Below are 21,033 nucleotides of genomic sequence, written 5' to 3' on the forward strand. Positions count from 1 at the left end.
TTATGAATTATAATTCCTTAAAACTCTTTTAAATGTTGGCCAAAACTAAATTTCGATTATTATTTTTTTAATCTGCAGGGTTTCCAATTTAATATTTTAAAACATATGAAACTTGAGAGTGACACCATTACAGAATTACCCAAATTGTGTGCCCCAAACCTAGAGACGTTGGACCTCTCTTCTTGTGGTGAATTAGTTACGGTTCATGAATTGTGTGCCCCAAACCTAGTGAAATTGATCCTTGATTGTTGTTATAAATTAGTTACGGTTCATGAGTCCGTTGGAGTTCTTGATAGGCTACAATTCTGGGAGCTCCAAAACTGTGTGAGTCTTCAAAATCTTCCAAACAACCTCAGGTTGAAATCGCTCGAAGAATTTCATCTTGAATATTGCTCTATGCTTGAGAAATTCCCCAATATTCTTCATCAAGAAATGAAACATTTAAAGATGTTAGATTTATCTGGGAGTGGCATCAGAGAGTTGCCTTCATCAATCGGGTATCTTACTCAGCTTACTGTCTTACAATTAGATTTTTGCCACAACCTGAGGGATCTTCCAGACAGCATCAGGTATCTTACTCAGCTTATTGAATTAAATTTATATGGTTGCCACAACCTGAGGTATCTTCCAGACAGCATCGGGTATCTTACTCAGCTTACTTATTTACGATTAGATGGTTGCCACAACCTGAGGGATCTTCCAGACAGCATCGGGTATCTTACTCAGCTTACTTCTTTAGATTTAGATGGTTGCCACAACCTGAGGGATCTTCCAGACAGCATCGGGTATCTTACTCAGCTTACTTATTTACGATTAGATGGTTGCCACAACCTGAGGGATCTTCCAGACAGCATCGGGTATCTTACTCAGCTTACTTTTTTAGATTTAGATGGTTGCCACAACCTGAGGGATCTTCCAGACAGCATCAGGTATCTTACTCAGCTTACTTGGTTAGATTTATCTGATTGCCACAACCTGAGGGATCTTCCAGACAGCATCTACAAATTGCAAATGCTTGAGCACTTCTCTTTTGACAGTGCCAAATTGAGACCACCGTGTAATTCTTTTGATGGACTTTCGGAATATGGGTTTCGAAGGTTATGGGAACTGGGATTCGGTGGATGTGGAATCAAATTAGAATTTTTGATGAAGCCCAATTACTTTCCCGTATTGAGCCGTCTAGATCTATCTGGCAGTGATATTGTTAGCATCCCTGAAAGCCTAAACAGATTTACTACGTTAGAAATCCTTCATATACGCAATTGCCAGCAGCTACGACAAATTTTTGGGCTTCCACAATTTATAAGAATGTTAGATGCAAGTCACTGTACGTCATTAGATGCGCAATCCTCAAGCAGATTATTGAATCAGGTCTCTCTTTTTCGAGTTATAATAAAAAATAAAAAATAAAACAATTTTTTTTTTTAACTTTCTTTCTTAATTTAATTCGTTGAATTTGCTAATTATATGCAGATTGGAGAAATTGTATGTGAAGGAGAAAAAAGCTACATATATGTGTATCCAAGGTGGTTGAATCCCAAGCTTCAAAGTAGGGATTTGTTCCATCAGGATAGTAACGATTATCGTATTTATAAGCTACCGTATACAGAGATTCCAAGGTGGTTGAATTCCAAGCATCAAAGTGTTGGAAATTCCAAGGTGGTTGAATTCCGTGTTGGTCGCGAATTTCCAAATGTTTTTGCCGTCTATTTCGCTTTTGGACTGGGGCCGCAATTATCCTCCTATCCTGTTTATTTAAATGTTTACCTCTCCATTAATGGTTTTGAAAAAGTTGAGATTATTTGCTTTAGCCTAGATCGGGATTCTGATGATACATTGGGGATATCTTCTAGATCACATCTCAAATTGCAGAAGCTGTTGGATGAATCAAATCCATCTGATTACAATCACGTTGAGGTTACATATGAATGGGCCAAAGAGACAGATCGCAACAACCCTCCTTGTGAGATTAGAAGGTGGGGGGTCAAAGTAGAATGTATCTGTTGTCCTCAAATGATGGCCCTTACCCTGGATGACAATGATTCTGACTCCGATCTGAATCTACCATTAAAAAAGAGGAGAAAATATTGATTGAATTCGGGAAATATATATATATATGCCAAGGTTTGTCTCCTTCTTTAGTTGCAGTGTAGCATTTGCCCTTAATTGAAGGAAAATACATCTTAATTAAAAGAGATTGTGGAAACTAGAAAGTAGGATGGTATTAAATTCTAGGTTGATCCATTTATGCATTTAGCATTTCATGTATGAATTAGTAATTACTGAGATCTCTAATCTGCTGCAACAACAATTGATCTTATTAGAATTCTTTGTTATATTGTTTTGGTTGGACCTTTTTATTTCTCACTTGGGCATGCTATTTTACAGCTTTTACTATGGAATGGAATGTTTACTTTTTAATTGATTATTTGATTGCGAGATTGAGAAATTGAATGAGACAAACCAAGCTGAGTGCTGTGTGATATCCTTCAACTAACTAGGCTTTGTTGTATTACTTGGCCTCTATAACAGCCGAATTTTTTGTTGCTTGTTGAAGTTTACCCAAGTTCTTTTCCACTATCATTGAATAAGAATACTGAGCAAGGAATAAGTTTATTCAAAATATATATATATATATATTTTGATAAGTAAACTGAGCAAGGAATATTATTGCATGAATTGGCATAAGTTTGTTTTCCTTTGTATGAGAGCTTTCTCATTAATAAGAGTAGGTCTCAGTTCAAGAGTGGCTTAGTTAATCAGACTTTTGCTGCTACGCTTGGGCACTCCAGCTAGTTTCTATGCATTGTAAGTCATGTGATTATTCAATGTTGCTTCACTTTTGATGCTTGTTTAATGTGTAATGGAAATGTGAACTCCTGGTTCCTTTTATTTTGCTGTTGAATTATCATTTTTAAACAACCAATTTTGGCCCTGATTTGAATGCGACATCTTCTCTATTATATCTTCCAGTTGGCAATTAACTGCATGTAAGATACACCTTAAATTCAAAGGATAGAATTTATTAAATAAAAATTTACTTGAAAAAAAATCAAATAAAAGTAAACATGAGAGGAAGAATAATATGAGTCCCTTACTTATCAAAGAAACAATAATATGAGTCCCTTAACATATGTGAATGTAAAGACATTTGAGCTCAGAGAAACAAACTACAAACTCAAGATGTGTATAATCTTCATTGCACGATGTGTATAATCTTCATTGCACTTCCTAGTTTCTAACCAAGGTTTGAAATGGTGAGAAGTGTATAAACCATCCTTCTTATTGATTAATCTTTCAAGTCTACAATGCTCTAGATTGCCCAAGTATTTATTGGTGTTTAAAGTAAATAATAGGGAAATGTCTAGCAAACCATTTGTGCTGTTACACGGAGTTGGGGGGTTTTGCTTTGAACCTTTCAAGTCTATGATACTTTACTAGGTTGGTAGGTCATTTAAGACAGGCTAGCCAAAAATTAAGTTACTAAATTTCCTAGAGTTTCTTTATATATAAACCAGAGGTATTTATTTGTAATTTTTTTTCTGTTAATTGGTAGTATTTGAATTAATAAGGATGGCTGCGCCACAACTTCTTCACTATTGGGATAGCAACTATGGCTGCTAATGAGTCTCCTTGTCCTCAAATTTGTGTGCCTAAAATTGATCTTTCTGTCCTTCAGGATCCTTTTGAATGTATTTTATGTTGATGTACTTCATGCTTATGCAATCGGTACAACTGTAAGTCTTTGTTCTATGATATGTGATGTGCTTATTTTTGAGACATTAGAATGAATCTCTATACCTGAAAAGAAAAGGTTTTTATTATTATTATCAACTGTGAACATGATTTCGATCCTTTGGAAAAATAAAGTTATGTATCTTGGATATCTTATAGATCCACCAACTTATTCAAATTCTTTGGAGGTAATCTAGATGCCATGGACACCCATTTCATCTCTTTCCTGCGTACATATCTTTCGAAATAAATTAATTGGAATTCTTCTAATTTCCCAAATAGTTTGGTTGAAGCTTAGTTTGATTATAGTTGATTCAATTACTATGTAGTTTAATTTTAGTAAATTTCTAAGAATATGTGGCCTATCTTACTAATTTCACTTCAAGTATTTGATCTATACAAAACATTGATTTGTGGTTTCTTAATTGTATTACCTTGAGAATTCACCTTGTTATTGGAATACCTAGTACAAAAGTAGTTAAACAATGGTTATGAGTAAAATAGTAATGATTTTGTATCCAGCATAAACAATGTGTGTGCCTTTTACCATCTTGTACATAAAAACAGTGTGGAGAAGATGTCACTTATGGAAATTCCATATTCTTTATTATTTCTCCTTTGTTTTTCTTTTTCCCTTTTTGTTGATTTTGTTCATGTTGTATCCAATGGTTGGTTTAAAATATCAAGCATTTATAATGTTAATTTTGCATGTTAATATTGCCTTGTTGATAATACTCATACATATTATTTAATTATTTTAGACAATTTCATGTTATTTTGTGAGACTATACTATTTTGTATGAATGTTTTTTTTTAGTTGCACTATTCATAAATGATTTCTCATAAAATGCCATTTAAAAATTTCTTATCATGTTTACCAGGCCATGGTAGCATAGGTTTAGCACTAGTTTCAACTTGGAAGAATTTCCATGCAAGGAGTCAAAGATTCTAGTTTCCTGTCAAGTTTTACTGTTGCAATTATGCAAGCATTGTCCACTGTGATACAGAAGTCTTCAAGCTGCAGCTAATAATTTTTCCGGTTCCATAGTTCTTAACCTCTTACTGAGCCAGGTAAAGCCTTAAATCCAAGTAACTCATGTTTTTTGTTTAAATAAATAAATTTATCTCTAGATGGTTGTTCTCCTTGGTGGTTAAACTTTCTAACTTGCTTAACATTAATTATCTCTCCCATAAAATTTTGTTCACTTAGAAGAAACAAATTTTAGGAAAGATGCATTAAGTGTCACCACAATTACCTTTCTCATCCTTGCTTCTACTTTTAGATTTGAACAAAATATGCAACATCTCATGCAGCTAATGTATTGACAAACGCTATGTTTGTCCCTAACTTTTACAAGGGACAAATCAAATGTACTACCTCATCTGAAAATAGAAATGTTGACCATTAACACAACATGGAAGCTATATATTAGTTCTCTTATTTCTTATCATTGCTTTCCCTAAATCTATGTTAAGGTCATGACTTATGGTGGTAATGTATTTAGGTCATTGATTGGAAACATCAAAATGTGCAAGGAATGCATATATTGGCATATTAGAAATTTGTCTTTAGATTTTAGCATCAATGAGTTCATCCAAAATTATGCCTTTGACAGCCACTCAACTCCAAACATTAACTTAATTGATCTCACTCTCACATACACACATGTCCTATTTGTTTTTGACATAGGTACCTTGTTAGTATTATGGTGTGCACTCTTCCTATAAAGTGATGGTCAATTACTTAATCCTATGCCAAAACTTTGTAGAAAAGCTTTTCTTTCCTACCATGAGAATAGAATTTTCTTTCTTGATAAATGCCACAAGGGTGGAATTGCCATCAGGCCAAACTACCATTGCCCTTGAGATGCATCACTTGTTTGTAATACATAATTATATTAGCAACTTGAATAACCATATATTATTTGAGATGGAGAAAACTTAAGATTTGAGGATAAGAAAAAATACTAATTGATATTTTTTGATTCATCAGTCATTATCATTATAGACAGTACTAAGAAAGATGGAGTGACATAGCAGATGCAGGAAGTAATTGATTGCGTTCTTGTTTGTTCCATGTAGTCGGACACACACGCACACACACATATATATAGTACTTCCTGGACTTGCTTTACATACCACCAAAGCTGCTCCAAATCCTTGTCATGGACTAAACATGTTGTGAGGTAAGCTGCGGATAGTGCTTCTATGAAGTCCATACTTGTAGAGTTTGTGTTATTTCTTATTTTACCTTTTCATTTTCAGCAAAGGTCATCTAGGCTTTTAAAATGAGGCAGGCTCAATTATCTTGAAATTAGCAGGATTTTTTTTCGGATGGTAATGATTTAGAGGAGGAAGTGAGTTTTATAGTCCTTGAAACTTTTTTTTCTTTGAACTACATGATTTGTTCTTTGGGGATTTTGTTTTCAAAAAAAACTTCCTCCATTCTTGATATTCCCTTTCTTTTTCTAAGTTTGTAATATTTTTCAAGGACAGTCCTAGAAGACCTGTCAAATTTCATTATAGTTAAGCATACATACGAGGATTTTGTGTTGTTAACTATCTTAGACCTTCTTGTCCAATATAATGTCTTAGATAGATGTTTGTAGCTTTTTGATCCACTGCATGTTTGGCTAACTTTTCTCCTTTGTTGAACTCTTCTCAATCAGAGTTTTAAATGCCAAGATGATGATACTTTATACTATCCTATGGTGTACCATAAATTTCTAAGATATATCCTCTTCATTATCAACATTTATTTCCTGTAGTTAAAAAAAGAAAAGCTCTACCACAATATTGGTTGATTTTTTTGCTTTATACTTCACTATAAACATGTTGACCATTAGCTATGTGGGGCATGAAAATTGCATCATTTATGACTAAGATTCCTTTTACGTAGACTCAGATATTACATATTTTTTTCTTTTTCTTTATTTTTATTCAATTGCAATATGATTTTGCAAGGAGTTGGTCCCTTTATGTTAAGAATTGCAATATAATTTTGCAGGTTTGTCTCACTCTCTGCCCCCCGGGCTCTTGGACCCTAAGTGTTTCATGCTCTTGAGTTTTCTATTTGCAGGTAATGCAATGGAAATATGCTAAATTATTACTTGCTAAAGTTTTCTGGCTAGTGAAGTCGTTAAAAGCACTAATGTCTTTGACTTAAGATACCAATAGATTTCGATAAAGACACAACCTTGGAAGTTGGAATTAAAATCTAAAATGTCCATTTAGAATTAGAAGTAATACAATGAGAACTAAGTACCACTAGTGAAGATTGTTGTTGAAAGGAGGAACACAATTGAAATTGTTTTGCCACAGTTGAGAACCTGATTTTCAATTTTTTGATAAGTTGTATTTCTTGATTATTCTTATTAGCTAAAATTTTCAATTACGAAAAATGGAAAGGCTAAGACTGTTATGCCTACAATATGCAGAAGCTCCTCAATGCTTGATGTAATCTTCCATTGAAATTCCCAAATTAGATGAATTGTCTGATGGTTCAGTTGAGAACTCTACTACTCCATCAAGGGCACCTAAATTTGCTACCAGAAAATTTATGGCCATTGATTCTATTCTGTAAGTAAAGTGACACATTCATCTCTCTCTCTCTCTCTCTCTCTCTCTCTCTCTCTCTCTCTCTCTCTCTCTCTCTTTGTGTCTGTTTGACTGTCTTTTTCTCATTCACAGTTATGGCAGATAACTCGAGGAATTTGTTGAGCTTCAGTGCTTTGGACTAAAACCGAGCAGCAGTTCCCAAGTAGAGCCATGCTTGACTCATGTTTACAGTGGGTCGTAGCATTGGAAAGGAGAAATAATTTTGTAATTTAGGGGTTGGAAAAAACAGATTGAGTCATCTTTAGTTTTTGTTGTAGTTAGATTATGATTTTGTCAATTGATAGCTAATTATGATTTTAGGCCAGTTGAATATAAAACTACCCTATTTTAGTCAATTGATAACTAATGTAGTTGTAGTCTATCATAATATAAGCTTCCACAAATTCAATGACACCATTAGTCTCTCTTTCATGATCTGATTTATCATTCTTTGCGTGAGAATTGAATTTCAAATGTATGTTGTAATGTAATGTGACCTATCATGTTCCTATAGAGCTATAGGATTTGAAGCAACTTCATAAACATGCTCCAAAATTTTTAACATGCAGCATCTAATGAATGTCTGTTGAGAGCATCTGCTTCAATGTTGTTAAGGTCTGCAAATATGTAGCATAAGGAAGACTTGAGGTTGCGTCAAGATATGAAGGATGAAGCTCCAAAAGATTCACTAAAGAGAATATTTGTTGTTTCCAATAAGTTATTGAGGGCATCTAAGTTAAAGGCTGTGATGAATATAAAACTACTCTAATATTTAGAGACCTAAAAATGGAATTTGGAGAGTAATTGTGGCAAGGGTGAGCTTTCTTTAGGTGTAGAACCTATTCCAGATGCTTCTAGCTCAAAGAGCTTGTAGCATGTCCCTTTCCATTTATTGTGCGAAGTCATCATCAATCACTTTTTCTGTAGGAGGAACAAATGAGTGACTGGTAGCTTGATTAACTGGTACTTTTAGGGCACGTCTGGTACATCAAATGGAGATTACAACTGGAATGGAAATCTTTATTATTGGCAATAAAATGTGTTGTAATGGAATAACTAGTAACTTTTTCTCTAATATGCATGCTCGATATTCAGGATTAGAAGCTTTTTCTGTTACCATTGCAAAACTCGAGTGCGCATTTTTCACACTTTCCTCCACTATGTATTTTCCAATGTATCCAGTCCCTCCAATTATCAAAATCTTACTTTTTAGAGCCATTGAGAGAGAATTTCGAATGAAATGGATTAATGGGTTAAAGCAAAACAGAGAGTTTGGACTATCATAGGGTAATTCTCAGTTTCAAACAAACCAGAGTTCCTTAAATACATAAACATTAACTTCCTTGTCCTTATAATGCCTACCAATTAAGTCCCCCATTATAATGAAGGCTACATGAATGGCTCTATGTTGGACTTTTTCAAGTCTTTTTTTTTTTTGACAACATCTCATCCTTCTGGTTTCCTTTGCCCAAATGAACAACATTCTCGTCCCTTTTTTTTTTAGCACTGCTGACCTCCAACCGTTTTAATTTTTTTTTTTTAGAATCTTAGAGTTCCATTCCATTAAATTAAGATCTAGTATTATTTTGATCTTGTCTAAAATACAATCTATATGATCTGTAAGAGTCATCACCAACTCTAGCATTAGGCCGGTGATAACTTCTTCATACATTTTGCAACTGTGACAAGGTGCGAATGAGCACACTGCTAAAGATATGTGATTAAAAAAGGGGTCAAACGTTTGGAACACACACCAACAGATCTAACCAAATCTCCCAAGGCCAAGAATATAACTGAAATTTTTTATTTGTTGTAAATCACTAAAATAAACTTAAAATCTTGATTCTTACTATTTCAAGATGATTTGTTTATAATTTAAAAATAATAATAATAATAAGAGAATTAGTTCATGTCGCAAAAAGTAATTTTACAAAATTTCAAACCCCCCACTTTCCTTTTTTTCAAAAAGGGATTATTAAAAAAAAAAAAAAAAAGATCAACATAATTATCACTTTTGTATTAAATGACCCCCGTAATGAAAATAACCTACCAACCTGCACAGCAAGCTTGAACCAAGCACTATAATGAATGCATTTACAATCATTTTACAAGCAAGACCTTGAGGGAAATATGAGTTGTAATTCTATTAGATTTGAACAAAGTTACAATGACTGGGGGGAGGCTTCAAGTGTTAGACCTGACAACCAATCCAACAAAGCCTGATTGGCAAGCTCTGGAACTTCATCATGTGGACAGTGCCCGGCTTTTAAGTTTATGAGAGACGTTTTTGGATAAAACTCTTTGATTCGGTTAGCCTTTGCAGGACCAACCCACGGGTCTAAGTCACCCCACAGCAACAACAGTGGGCAAGAGAGTTCACTCAAGACACCATCCAAAGTGTATTTGCTTTGGTTCAACATGAACCTTGTCATTAACCTGTGGACACCAATGAGAATACAGAATAATATAAATGTGGGTAGAATTGTATAGGCCAATAAAATCGTTCTTGTAATCAGCATTGCTTTATAAGCAGACCTAAACTACAATTTCATTAAAGAAAGAAAATGGGCATCATCTTAGATGCCGGGGAGGTTCTTATTAATCCAATTCTACTATCTAAACAAACATGGAAGCCAGGTGGATGAGCATATTTCATAAGTACCTATAATAAACTTCTCCAGCATTAGGGTCAGCTGCTGGCCTTGTTATTGATTCCACAACATAGTCATCCACATTGGAGGAATTGATATACACCTGTATTGGAAAAGGACGTGCTTAACATAATGTACAAAGCCATGGAACAATCATAAACAGAGGGTGCTTATGTTCAACAGACAAATAAAATTGTCAACATGGAATACATTAGGAGATGGGAAATATATGTTCACTTCTTAAGGTACAAAATATGATGCTTGAAGCAAGAATAAGCATCTTTACTCATTCATAACAATATATGTTTAAGCATTCATGTTTCATAACAGAAAGAAATCAGCATTTAAACCCGAATATATAATTGACATCCTGCTAATGCTAACAGAAATATACTTAAGCTTCGCAAACACCCATGAAGCGTTAAGAAGAAAAACTGTAGTTAAATTAGGTAGCAAGTGACTTACACTCTTTAAGACAGATTCAATGCGAGCTGGTTGCTTTGCTTGCCAGAACAAAAATCCAAGAACTATACGCTGGAAAATCTCCTTTAGTGGCTTTACAATCGCCTTCTGCAAGAGTGTTTCTTCAGACTCATTAGATTTACTATTCGCATTTCCAAACTGTCCTGCAGAATTTAGTAGCGCAACTCCAACAACTTGCTCAGGCAACCCAGCTGCTGCAACCAAAGCAGTAAAGCCTCCAAGGCTGAAAAATATTACCATGATTTACATAATTATTATTTGCCATGACATCTTAAAGAAAATCATCATTGTTCCACTCAAGACAAAGGGCAAATTAAACTTTTTCATCCTAAACTATCACCCTGATTACACTTAATCTCTTGAACTATTGAAACACATGATTAACCCCCCAATTTAAAAAATACGTTTCACTTAACCCCCTACCATCTGTTCTGATGTTAACTCTAATGGAATTTAGTATTGAAAGACCAACTTAACACTCAACTATATGTTTTGGAGAGGGGTAAATCGGTCTTTCAAATTTCGTTAGACTTAACACCAAACAAGACTTCAGGGGGGACATTGAAGCAAATTTAACTTTGAGGGGTAATCGTGTGTTTCAACAGTTCAAGAGGTTAAGTGTAATCGGGTGATAGTTTAGGATGGAAAAGTATAATTTGCCCCAAGACATATAAGCAATATATAGATTGAAGGAGTTATGTTTTCCCCAAAGTTTCTAAGGATGTGATTCATTCAATTATGTATGACACATAAGTCATTCAGCTTAAAAAAAGAAGACAAAAAAAAAAAAAAAAAAAAAAAAAAATCCATAAATCCATAATAAAATAAAAAGAAGGTAGCTTTTGTTCAAAACAATCAACAAAAAAGGTTACTTTAAATTACATGTTAATGCAAAAATCCAAATATTATGGATCTCTAAAGTTGTATTCATAATATGATTTTTAAACATTTAGCTATTGTCCTGCTTTGCTGCGCCATTTTCCTTCCCCCACCCGCCCCACTTTTCCCAAAAAAAGAAGAAGAAGAAGAAAGAAGTCCTTTTCCATATGGTGTCTGCCTGTAGCAATTTTTCTACAGGCACATCAGGCAGAAATGTGGGCACAAATGAGGCAGCACTACAATGATATGCATAAAGTAGAGATTGCATTTTAGACATACAACAGACTTGAGCAAGGCATAAATACTATGCACTGAACTAGAAGGCTTACACTGTATTAGAACTCATTGAAAGAGGCGCAAGTCTTAAATACAAAGCCGTGCATAAAATGAGACAATGGCAGTTATGCAGTTATCATCTGGCCATAAGTTATCTGAAAACAAAGGAGAAATAACCCAGGCCTAAGAAGGGTTTTGGAAAGATTTTTCAACCAGCAGTAGATGCACCTTGGTTAGACCCTCACTAGCTGAATCATTGCCCCAAGCGCAAAGAGTTTTTGTTTTCTTTTTCAAGAGGGAAAAAAATTGGCAGACACATTTTCTTGTGGAATTTACATGGCAGTTACAAGAGCCAGCAACCTACTAATCATTTACATTTCTCACCTTAACCCACACGCCAAGCACATATAGGGTAAAAATGGCAAGTACAATCAAGTTGAAAAAATATCAAAGAAAAATTAGGGAAGTACAAAAGCAAAATAAAAGAGAGATCAGACCAGATGATTCAATTAAAGAAACTCAGTTAACTTTATTTCCAGTTGTAAGTTGATACTCATGTTTACAGACCAAAAATCAAGCTAGAATACTGCAGTAGACAAAAAAGTTCAAGAAGAATTAATAGACTGCAATTCATTCAGCTACCAAAGGAAAAAAAATAATAATGAAAATAACTAGGATGCGCGGACACGGACGCGGGCAAGGGTACTAGTACGACACAGCAACACAGGCAAGTTTTGAAAAATTATAACATGAAACGACATGTACGACACTAGTATAACATGGGTACAACACAGATACGATATGGGTACAACACCCTAAATAAAGCGTCCATGCATCCTCAAAATAATAAGGAAACTCAGAATGTAGAGTAGCCTTTAGAATATTTGATATAAGAGGAAATCCTAGTTTGGAGAACTCTAGGGATCCTAAATTCACTCCTGAAGCTGAAAGTGAAACAGAGGCATTTCAAGTTGCAAAAAATTTTCATCCCTAAAACCCATGATAGCAAGCTATGGTAAAACTTCATCATGTATAAACGAAGTGTAGAGACAACAAATAGCCACTTATTTGTGGTCCTTACCTGTTTCCAACTACAACTGCTGGCTCCTTCACTATTTCCTTCAAGAAGTCCACTACTTGATCCCTCCATACCATGGCATCGTATTCGATAAGTGCTTTGTCACTCCACCCGAACCCTAACAAGTCTATGGCATAAACCTTGTATTTTTTGGCCAACTCAGGTATGTTGTACCTGCACAAATGGATAAGGGAAATAACTAAATAATACATATAGGCTGATAAACTAGGTATCACAACCAGACAACTAAACAAATCCAAAGCCATTTTCTCTAGAATGAAGGTCCAACCAAAATCAACTATCAAGAGACATAAGATGGTACCTAAGAATCCACATCCCAATTAGTCATATAAAAATTATTAGGTAAAATATAACATAAAAAGCCCAAATTTTATATCATGTTTCAGATTAGGTCCTAGATTTTTAATTTTGTCAATGAAAGTCCCAAATTTATAAAATTGTTTCAATTAATTCTATTATTCACTTTATTCTAGGCAGTAACAGAGCAAATAAAAGCAAATAAACCATTAATTAAAACTTTGCATTTCCCTAGGGCTTATTCATAAATCAATCTGACAGCCATTGAACAGGGTAGAGGGAAAAACCTTCACTTAGGGTGAAAAAGTAATTGCCAGAAAATCAAAACTGATTACATAGGTGAAACATAAAGTTTTGTCAACAACCCTTTTCTCAACTCCATTATTGCTATGAAATATGAATAACGGAGATGGACAGGAACTTCAAATTGAAAACAGTTTCATAATTTAGGACTTGATAGTCACAGCAGTGGTAAATAAGATGAAATATGAAACTGACATGAAGGCACAAAATATCATCAGGATTAACATAAGATTAGATTAGACGGAATATGAGAACATGGGCATCAAAAGAAACAAACCTCCAATGAAATGCAGAGGCACCAAAGCCATGAATAAGAACAACGGGAAACCCTTCTCCTTGCACCACATAATGTATTCTATGACCCCGCCATGTCCAAAAATTGTACCCATCTGACTTGAATTCCAATCTCTCAACCCCTATAAAAGAATTCGACTTAACCAAATTCAGAAAAAGAAACCCCATATATGATATAATAATAAAAAAGCGAAAGAGAAAACAGACCTTGAGCAGGTTCGGTTATCAAAGAAGAACCCATAACCGAAACTCCAGAAGCTACAATTCCTCCTTTCAAAGCGAAGCCCCTCCTGCTCATCTCACATTTGCTGCTTCCTTCAAGTACAGAGAAAGAGAGAGAGGTACTCAAATAAGTTTAATATTTAGTGATTTTATACTAAAAGGAGAGAGAGTAGTGGGCTTACGGTGCTGATAAAAGCGTGCGGACGAGATAAATCTGTTGGGAAATGGGTTGAAGAGTTGGGTTCTGAGCGAAGAGGAAAGAGGAGCAGCACATGAAGAAGAAGGAGAAGAAGACATTATTATGGAAGCTTAAAAGACAAAGCCAGGGACTAGGTTTGACAAGACAAATGGTGGGAACTGTAGAGGAACTGAAACACAGATTTTTCTAGAAGAGTATAGGCAGCAGATTTTTGAAGTTGTAGTTTGAAGCCGCGGTTTATGTGGTTGGCGAAGCTTTGGTGTTGTGGCGGACTCCAAGCCAGATGAGACTGTAGAGACCTCTGTTTGCTTTTCCAACAGAAACGGTCCTTTTTTGTTTATTTATTTATCTATTTATTTAAAAAATATATTTACTGAAACTGTTGTAGTTACAATTAAAAATAAATAATAATTGAAGCCAAATGAGATCTTTTTCTATTGCTTCTAGGCTTTTCTGTTATTTCTCATTTTATTACATAATTTTTTTTTAGATATATTACAGCCATAGTTTCTCAAATAAAGAAGATATATTACCGTCATAATACATCAAATCCTAAGGGACAGTGATAAGTTGTTACATATTATTATTATTGAGGCAAAAAAGTAATTTAAGTAGCAGGTTTAAATTAAAACTAATAGCAATTAATTATTTATGATTTGTTGTGACAGTGTTATAATTATATTATGGACATAACACTTCTCTAAAATTTTTAAGATAGATTTAATATTTTTTATTATGAAATTCAATAATATAGCCAACAAATTACTACAACCACATACTAAAAGTTGGCAAGGAAGAGTAAAAAATCTTGTAACTCAACTAATTAGTGATATACTAATTAAACTAACATTTCAACAAAAATACTTGATCTTTCCCATTTAAAAAAAAAATGTTTGATCTTCATTTAGAGAAAACGGTAATTATCCATTAAACTAACATCTAAAGACTAAAATTTAAAAATAAAAAACTTTCAGTCCTATTCGATCTACTTTGGTCTTATTTGGACCACCTCGATTCATCGGTCCACTCGTTCATATTTGGTCCATTGTGGTCATGTTCAATTCTATTTGGTCCATTCTATCCACCTTGGTACACTTCAATTATATTCAGTCCACTTCGTTCATATTCTGTCCATTCTGTCCACTTTAGTATTATTCGGTCCTATTCGATCCACTTCAATTCTATTCGGTCCTAATCGACCCACTTTGGTCTTTCTTTTTTTTCTTTTTTTTCTTTTTTATAGGACAGTCTACTTTGGTCTTATTCGATCCTAGTCAATCCACTTCAGTTCCATTCGGTCCAGTTTTGCCTTATTTGATCCTATTCAATCCACTTCGGTCTTATTTGATCTATTTAATTTAGTATTTTTTTTTTCCACTTTGGTCTTATTCAGTGCTATCCAATTTGGTTCACTTCGGTCTATTTGGTCCATCCTGTCTTATTTGATCCTGTTTGGTCCAATTCAGTCTTATTAGGTTCATCTTGTCCACTTTGGTCTTATTCGGTCCTATTCAATCCATTTTGGTCCTATTCGGTCATGTTCGGTCCACTTCAGTCTTATTTGGTCCATCTTTCCACTTTGGTCTTTTCGGCCCTAATCAATCCACTTTAGTCCTATTAGGTCCACTTTCTAAGTAGGTAGGTGAGAATATCATAAAGATGTAAAACAGTATCATAGAATATCATAAATTATTTTAATTAATATACTGCTACTTCTTGGGCAATACACAGTGCCGTAGATGAGAATATCATAAACCCAAGGCTTGGACTCCAGAGCAACAACCATAAGGGAAACAAAGAGAGTTACTTTCATTGCCATGGTTATTTTACTATTATTCTCTTACAATTGACTTGCTAAATTGCTAGGCATTGGGACCAATTTATATTATATGAGAAAGAAATTAAAGGATTATCATATTTATGTTATATTTTATATATTTATTTATCAATGTTGAGATACAATACTAAATAATAAAGATGTAAATGTATTTATGCATGTGTGTATATCTGCTTACAATGTGCCCATAATTTTCTAAGTTGGACTAATAACATAGCTATTTTTTTACTTAGATGGATTTGAATGATGAGGTACTTAAGACCATAATTTTTTCGGACTTTATGCGGAAATTAGCATTGGTTCATGCTGCATGCCGTTATTTGTGCTACATTATCCATCAAAGGCAACGACTAAAAAGAAAACGTGTTCCCCACATCCCTACACAATCAACCATAGAAAGACAAAAAGTTCGTGATGAACTAATGTCTCGACTTAGGAATAGTAAAAAATGCTATGATGTAATACGCATGGGTCCACAAGCTTTTCAAGGTTTGTGTGACATTTTGCGGAGAGATGGTGATCTTCAAGACACACAGCGTGCCACGGTTGAAGAGCAAGTTGGCAAGTTTCTTCACATGTTAGCACATAATCAGACAACTCGTACAATGTCCTTCTTTTTTTGTCGTTCCAGTGAGACCATTAGTCGCCATTTCCATAACGTGCTAAGATCAATAATTATGTTAGAGGATCAATTCCTTCAACAACCTGATGGAACCCAAGTGCCACTTGAAATACTACAAAGTAGTAGGTTCAACCCATATTTTAAGGTAAATATATCATGCATATAATTTATATTTGATAGTAGTTTAGTACAAATATATTTTAAGGTAAATGTTTTGAGAGATAATGTTAAATCTCAGGATTGTATTGGGGCACTTGATGGAACACATGTTCGTGTCAAAGTGTCTAATGAGGATGCACCAAGATATCGGAGTAGGAAGGGTTACACAACACAAAATGTCTTGGCAGCATGCTCATTTGATTTAAAATTCACATACGTGTTACCAGGTTGGGAAGGAACTGCGTCAGATTCAAGAATAATAAAGAGTGCTTTAACTAGAAACGATAACTTGAAAATCCCACAAGGTAAATTTAATTCAAATACGTATTAGGGTGTATTCTTTATAATTAAAAAATTTGTAGTATATAATTAATGGTTGTTATTGTTTATTAGGTAAATATTATCTTGTTGATGCGGGATACATGAATAGAAGTCGTCTGATTGCACCTTATAGGGGAGTGCGTTATCATTTAAAAGAGTACTCTGTTCGTCCCCCTGAAAATGCTAAAGAATTGTTTAATTTGCGACATGCGTCATTACGCACTGCTATTGAAAGAGCATTTGGTGTACTTAAAAAGAGATTTCTTATCATAGCAAGTACTACAGAGCCTAATTATTGTGTTGACACTCAAAATGAAATCATTTTAACATGTTGCATACTTCATAATTATTTAATGGGTGTCGATCCTGATGAAAGTCTTATTGCTGAAGTTAATGAAGAGGTTTTGCATTCTCATCGTGAACGTGTGGCCCCTACTCCAAGAGAAGATAATGAGGATGCTAGGCAATGAGATATTATTAGAGATTCTATAGCATCAGCCATGTGGCAAAACTATGTCCAAATGTGATAGCTTTTGGGTTTATTGTTATCATGTCGTTTAAGACTATGTTATATTTCAATTACTTAGACCTAAATGTTATGCAAATTTCTCTTTTCATTTTGATATTACTCTCTATATTTTGATAATTAATATTAATATTTACACAATATTTTATATGTGTTTTTTGTCCTATTAATTATAGCATGGGTAAGATATCAAAGAAGAATGGTGGAGATCCAAGCAAAGAAGTACAATGGAGTAGTGTTATGGATGATGCTTTAGTGGATGCTTTTTTACATCAGGTGATCATAGGTGGTAGAGTTAATGGAACTTTTACCTCTAAGGCATATGATGACATAGTGAAAGAATTGGTTGAAAAATTTAACATGGAGATTAACAAGGATAAGGTGAAAAATCGACAAAAGACACTGAAAAAGAATTTTCATGAATGCTATGACATATTTAAAGATGGATTGAGTGGTTTTGGATGGAATGATTCTTTAAATATGTGGACAGCTGAACCAGAAGTTTGGGAGCCACTCATAGCGGTAAATTACCATTTTTTGTGAGTTTAATTTTGTGTTACATAATTATATCTATTGTTTAACCATTTGTCTTGGTTTGTAACAGTCTAAACCTGCAGCCAAAAAGTGGATGACAACACCTATACCCAACTACTCTAAGATGGCACAACTTTGGGCCAAAGATAGAGCAAAAAGTGATCATGCTGAAACTGCAAAGGAGAAACGTGCTAGGTATGCTGCATCGACCACTATTGATGAGATTGATAATTTGATATCTCAAAATGAAGCTTCTTTGGAAAACTTTGAAGTGGAAGATGATCAGAGGTCACCAGAAATTAATGTTGCACGTTCTCGAGTATCATCACAAGATGCAATGTCTTCTAAAAGCAAGAAAAGACGACTGGCAGAAGATGATGAACTCGGGAATGTAATTTCTCAGTCATTTGATAATGTATCAAAAGCAATTGATAGGGCGACTGAGGTTATGGCAAAGTGCTTTTCAAAGTCATATGGAGCAGAAGTTCACGCAGCTTTGGGCGTACTGGACTTAGATCCAATATCAAAGACTGAGGCCTACATATTTTTGATGGAAAATCCAACATATAAGGAGATGTTCTTTGGTTGCCCAGATCATGAACGCAAATGTGTCTTACTGACACTGATGTCTAGGCCTAAAAATTAAATAAATGTGGGATTTTTTGGCGAACCTTAGTTTTGGAATAAATAATGTTATTTTGTTTTGTTTTGACAAGACTCATTACCAGAATTTTTTTTTTAAAAGATATTTGTTTGCATTGTTGACAATATTTATTTTGTTGAGAATAAATATGTGATGCGTGAATTGCTTTACACATAGAAATATACATAACTTGTTTTTTAGCAATTATAAGTTTTCATTGATTATTTTTTATGTTCTTTAAAATGAGGGGTATAATAATAATGTTATTATAAAATGATTTTATTCCATTCCTTCTAAAGTTACTTCCAAACGGTGTTACTTACTTTCCATTCCATTCCATTCTTTTATTTTATAACATCCAAACAAGATTTTTAAATTTCATTCCATTCCATTTCATTCCCTACTAAATCTATTCTATTCCATTCCTTTATAAACTCCCAAACGGACCCTTAGTCATTACTCACAGTCAACTCTTTCTTCTTCTTCTTCTTCTTCTTCTTCGGATCTAAAACGCATTTCTCTCCCCCGGATACGACGGCGTTCTCAGCTACCGCCACCGGTTAGGTACCTGATGCTGGGAATGCCCCCCTACCCCTACCGTTACCGTAGCACTGCGATAAGGATGCCACGTGGCACCATTCCAAACTGGTAATGCTCCTCTTCTTAGCTCCTACAGCCACGGTAGGTAAACCACACTAATCCCTAGCACTTTTTAGGCTTTGGCTTTGGATTCGATTAATAATAAAAAAATTTGCATTTTTCCGCTATGGAAGTTCCGGTTAAGTTCTTCTGTGGTAACTCCATTCTCAACCGCCAAGTCTTTGCCAAAACGGCCCCGTATTACGCGTCTTCTCTCATTTCACTTCACCGCCGAAACGACGCCGTAACAAGACCAAGACCGAGACCGAGACCGAGACCCCAATGCGCGCTTTCTCTCACTGCCTCTTCCTTCTCAGCCAGTCCTATAAACCCTAACCCAAACCCCTTCTCCTTTTCGTCTCTTCTGTTTTCCAACCCAATCTCTACCACCAACAATTACTACGACCAATTCCTCGCTCGCTCATCAAACGACGGCGTTTTCGCGTGGAGTCGTGCTCCGGAGAGATCCACCACCAATGGTGGAGTACTTGTGGGTGACAGAGGGCCGGTAGTGACGGTGGTGTTGTTGGGTTGGCTCGGTTCCAAGACCAAGCACCTCAAGAAATACGTGGAGTGGTACAATTCCAGGGGCTTCCATGCGTTGACTTTCGTGGTCGATGTCGGCGAGCTGCTGTGGTTTGATTTAGGCCACAGAATTGAGCAGAGAATCGCGGCTTTGGCCAATGAGCTTGTATCCTGGGTTTCGGACAAGGAAGAGGATGGTAGAGAACGCTGCTTGGTTTTCCACACATTCAGCAATACCGGTTGGTTTGTGTAGGTTGATTGGTCTCTTAAAACTTTGAAATTACGCTTCCATTGGTTTTAAAGGATTGCGTGTCGATGTTTATTAATTGTTGTTTGCCTTGTTTTTTTTTTTTTTTTTTTTTGCAGCTATGGTTCCATTCTTGAGATTTTGAAGGGTAGAGAAGATCTGATGGAAAAGGTTAAAGGATGCATTGTTGATTCGGGAGCAGCGGAGCCATTTAATCCTAAGGTAGAAACTAAAAAATTGAAAAACATCTACTAGTCTAATATGTTTGATTTCATGAATGTACATTTTGCAATTCTTATTGTGTTTTGCGTTGCAGCGGTGCCTAATTGAGGGTGATAGTAGCTTTTGATTGATAGCCTGTGCTTCTTTTATAATTGTTATGTAGCATTGTTAGTATAGCTTAAAGATGAAAGATGTGTGTGTGAGTGGTTGTGGACGTGTTTGTTTATTTTAGACAATGGTTTGCAACTAGATGAAATGAATTAATACTCACTCATTGCATGGGGCCAAACATCATACCATTTTTTAGTTCAGTGAAACTTTTGTGTCTCACAATTAGAATTGGAAGCACCTTTTAGTAAGTTTAATCATGATTGTAACTTGTCGGCAATTATTTCTACTCAAGGCTTTGATGAATTGCTATGCCATTTAGATGGGTTGTTAAAGCAGATGATTGGCATAGCAATGCACGAGCTTATTTCCTCCCTCTTTCATTCCTTGATAATAATAACACTCTACAGCATGATATAAAATTTTCTTCATTCTAACCAAAGGAAAAAATGGAAAAACAGGAAACATCAATCTTCAAGCAAGCCAGTAACATAGAGTCATTTGCTTTGTGTTGAAAGTGCTCTTTTTTACATCTATCTAATTACTTAGTTGTTTTTCTTGGCCACTTTTATGCCTTATATGATCATTAATGATTCTTCTCTTCTTGGACCACTA

At 34.9% G+C, this 21,033-nt stretch overlaps 4 protein-coding genes and 1 non-coding gene across 20 annotated transcripts in view; 3 read left to right on the forward strand and 2 right to left on the reverse strand.

Moving 5' to 3' along the window:
• Positions 1 to 21,033, reverse strand: part of LOC126732493 (pheophytinase, chloroplastic) — a 101,528-nt gene that overhangs the window by 41,904 nt on the left and 38,591 nt on the right. For 4 of the 10 annotated variants that reach the window (XM_050435392.1, XM_050435393.1, XM_050435386.1 and 1 more), the window contains exon 2: positions 13,822 to 13,929. In XM_050435392.1, coding sequence (XP_050291349.1) covers positions 13,822 to 13,929 — 108 coding nt within the window. Of the gene's footprint in view, positions 1 to 9,328; positions 9,769 to 9,994; positions 10,087 to 10,448; positions 10,690 to 12,702; positions 12,874 to 13,597; positions 13,737 to 13,821; positions 13,930 to 14,018; positions 14,346 to 21,033 lie in introns of those variants that run through there. The other 6 variants (XM_050435391.1, XM_050435395.1, XM_050435383.1 and 3 more) reach the window with 5 other exon arrangements.
• The window catches only part of LOC126732490 (disease resistance protein RUN1-like), an 81,244-nt gene that overhangs the window by 34,058 nt on the left and 26,153 nt on the right, over positions 1 to 21,033 (forward strand). Inside the window, exons 4-10 of one of the 6 annotated variants that reach the window (XM_050435368.1) lie at positions 79 to 1,371; positions 1,474 to 2,124; positions 4,617 to 4,806; positions 5,818 to 5,921; positions 6,743 to 6,814; positions 7,173 to 7,314; positions 7,426 to 7,746. In XM_050435368.1, coding sequence (XP_050291325.1) covers positions 79 to 1,371; positions 1,474 to 2,091 — 1,911 coding nt within the window. In that variant the 3' untranslated portion in view covers positions 2,092 to 2,124; positions 4,617 to 4,806; positions 5,818 to 5,921; ... (1 more) ...; positions 7,173 to 7,314; positions 7,426 to 7,746. Of the gene's footprint in view, positions 1 to 78; positions 1,372 to 1,473; positions 2,125 to 4,616; positions 4,807 to 5,817; positions 5,922 to 6,742; positions 6,815 to 7,172; positions 7,315 to 7,425; positions 7,747 to 21,033 lie in introns of those variants that run through there. The other 5 variants (XM_050435370.1, XM_050435369.1, XM_050435372.1 and 2 more) reach the window with 5 other exon arrangements.
• The window catches only part of LOC126732492 (uncharacterized), a 39,673-nt gene that overhangs the window by 16,308 nt on the left and 2,332 nt on the right, over positions 1 to 21,033 (forward strand). The window contains exons 2-3 of the mRNA XM_050435380.1: positions 19,451 to 20,090; positions 20,208 to 20,310. Of these exons, the coding sequence (XP_050291337.1) occupies positions 19,451 to 20,090; positions 20,208 to 20,310 (743 nt within the window). The remainder of the gene's footprint in view (positions 1 to 19,450; positions 20,091 to 20,207; positions 20,311 to 21,033) is intronic.
• On the reverse strand, positions 11,751 to 11,896 carry LOC126690676 (U4 spliceosomal RNA). Its single transcript, XR_007644713.1, has one exon. It is a non-coding gene; the product is annotated as a U4 spliceosomal RNA (small nuclear RNA).
• Positions 19,154 to 21,033, forward strand: part of LOC126732491 (uncharacterized) — a 48,052-nt gene continuing 46,172 nt past the window's right edge. Inside the window, exon 1 of one of the 2 annotated variants that reach the window (XM_050435377.1) lies at positions 19,154 to 19,241. The gene's annotated coding sequence lies outside the window, so the exon portion shown is untranslated. The remainder of the gene's footprint in view (positions 19,242 to 21,033) is intronic. The other variant, XM_050435378.1, reaches the window with a different exon arrangement.

The sequence above is a fragment of the Quercus robur genome, chromosome 6 (genome assembly GCF_932294415.1).
Source record: "Quercus robur chromosome 6, dhQueRobu3.1, whole genome shotgun sequence".
Taxonomy (NCBI): Eukaryota; Viridiplantae; Streptophyta; class Magnoliopsida; order Fagales; family Fagaceae; genus Quercus; species Quercus robur.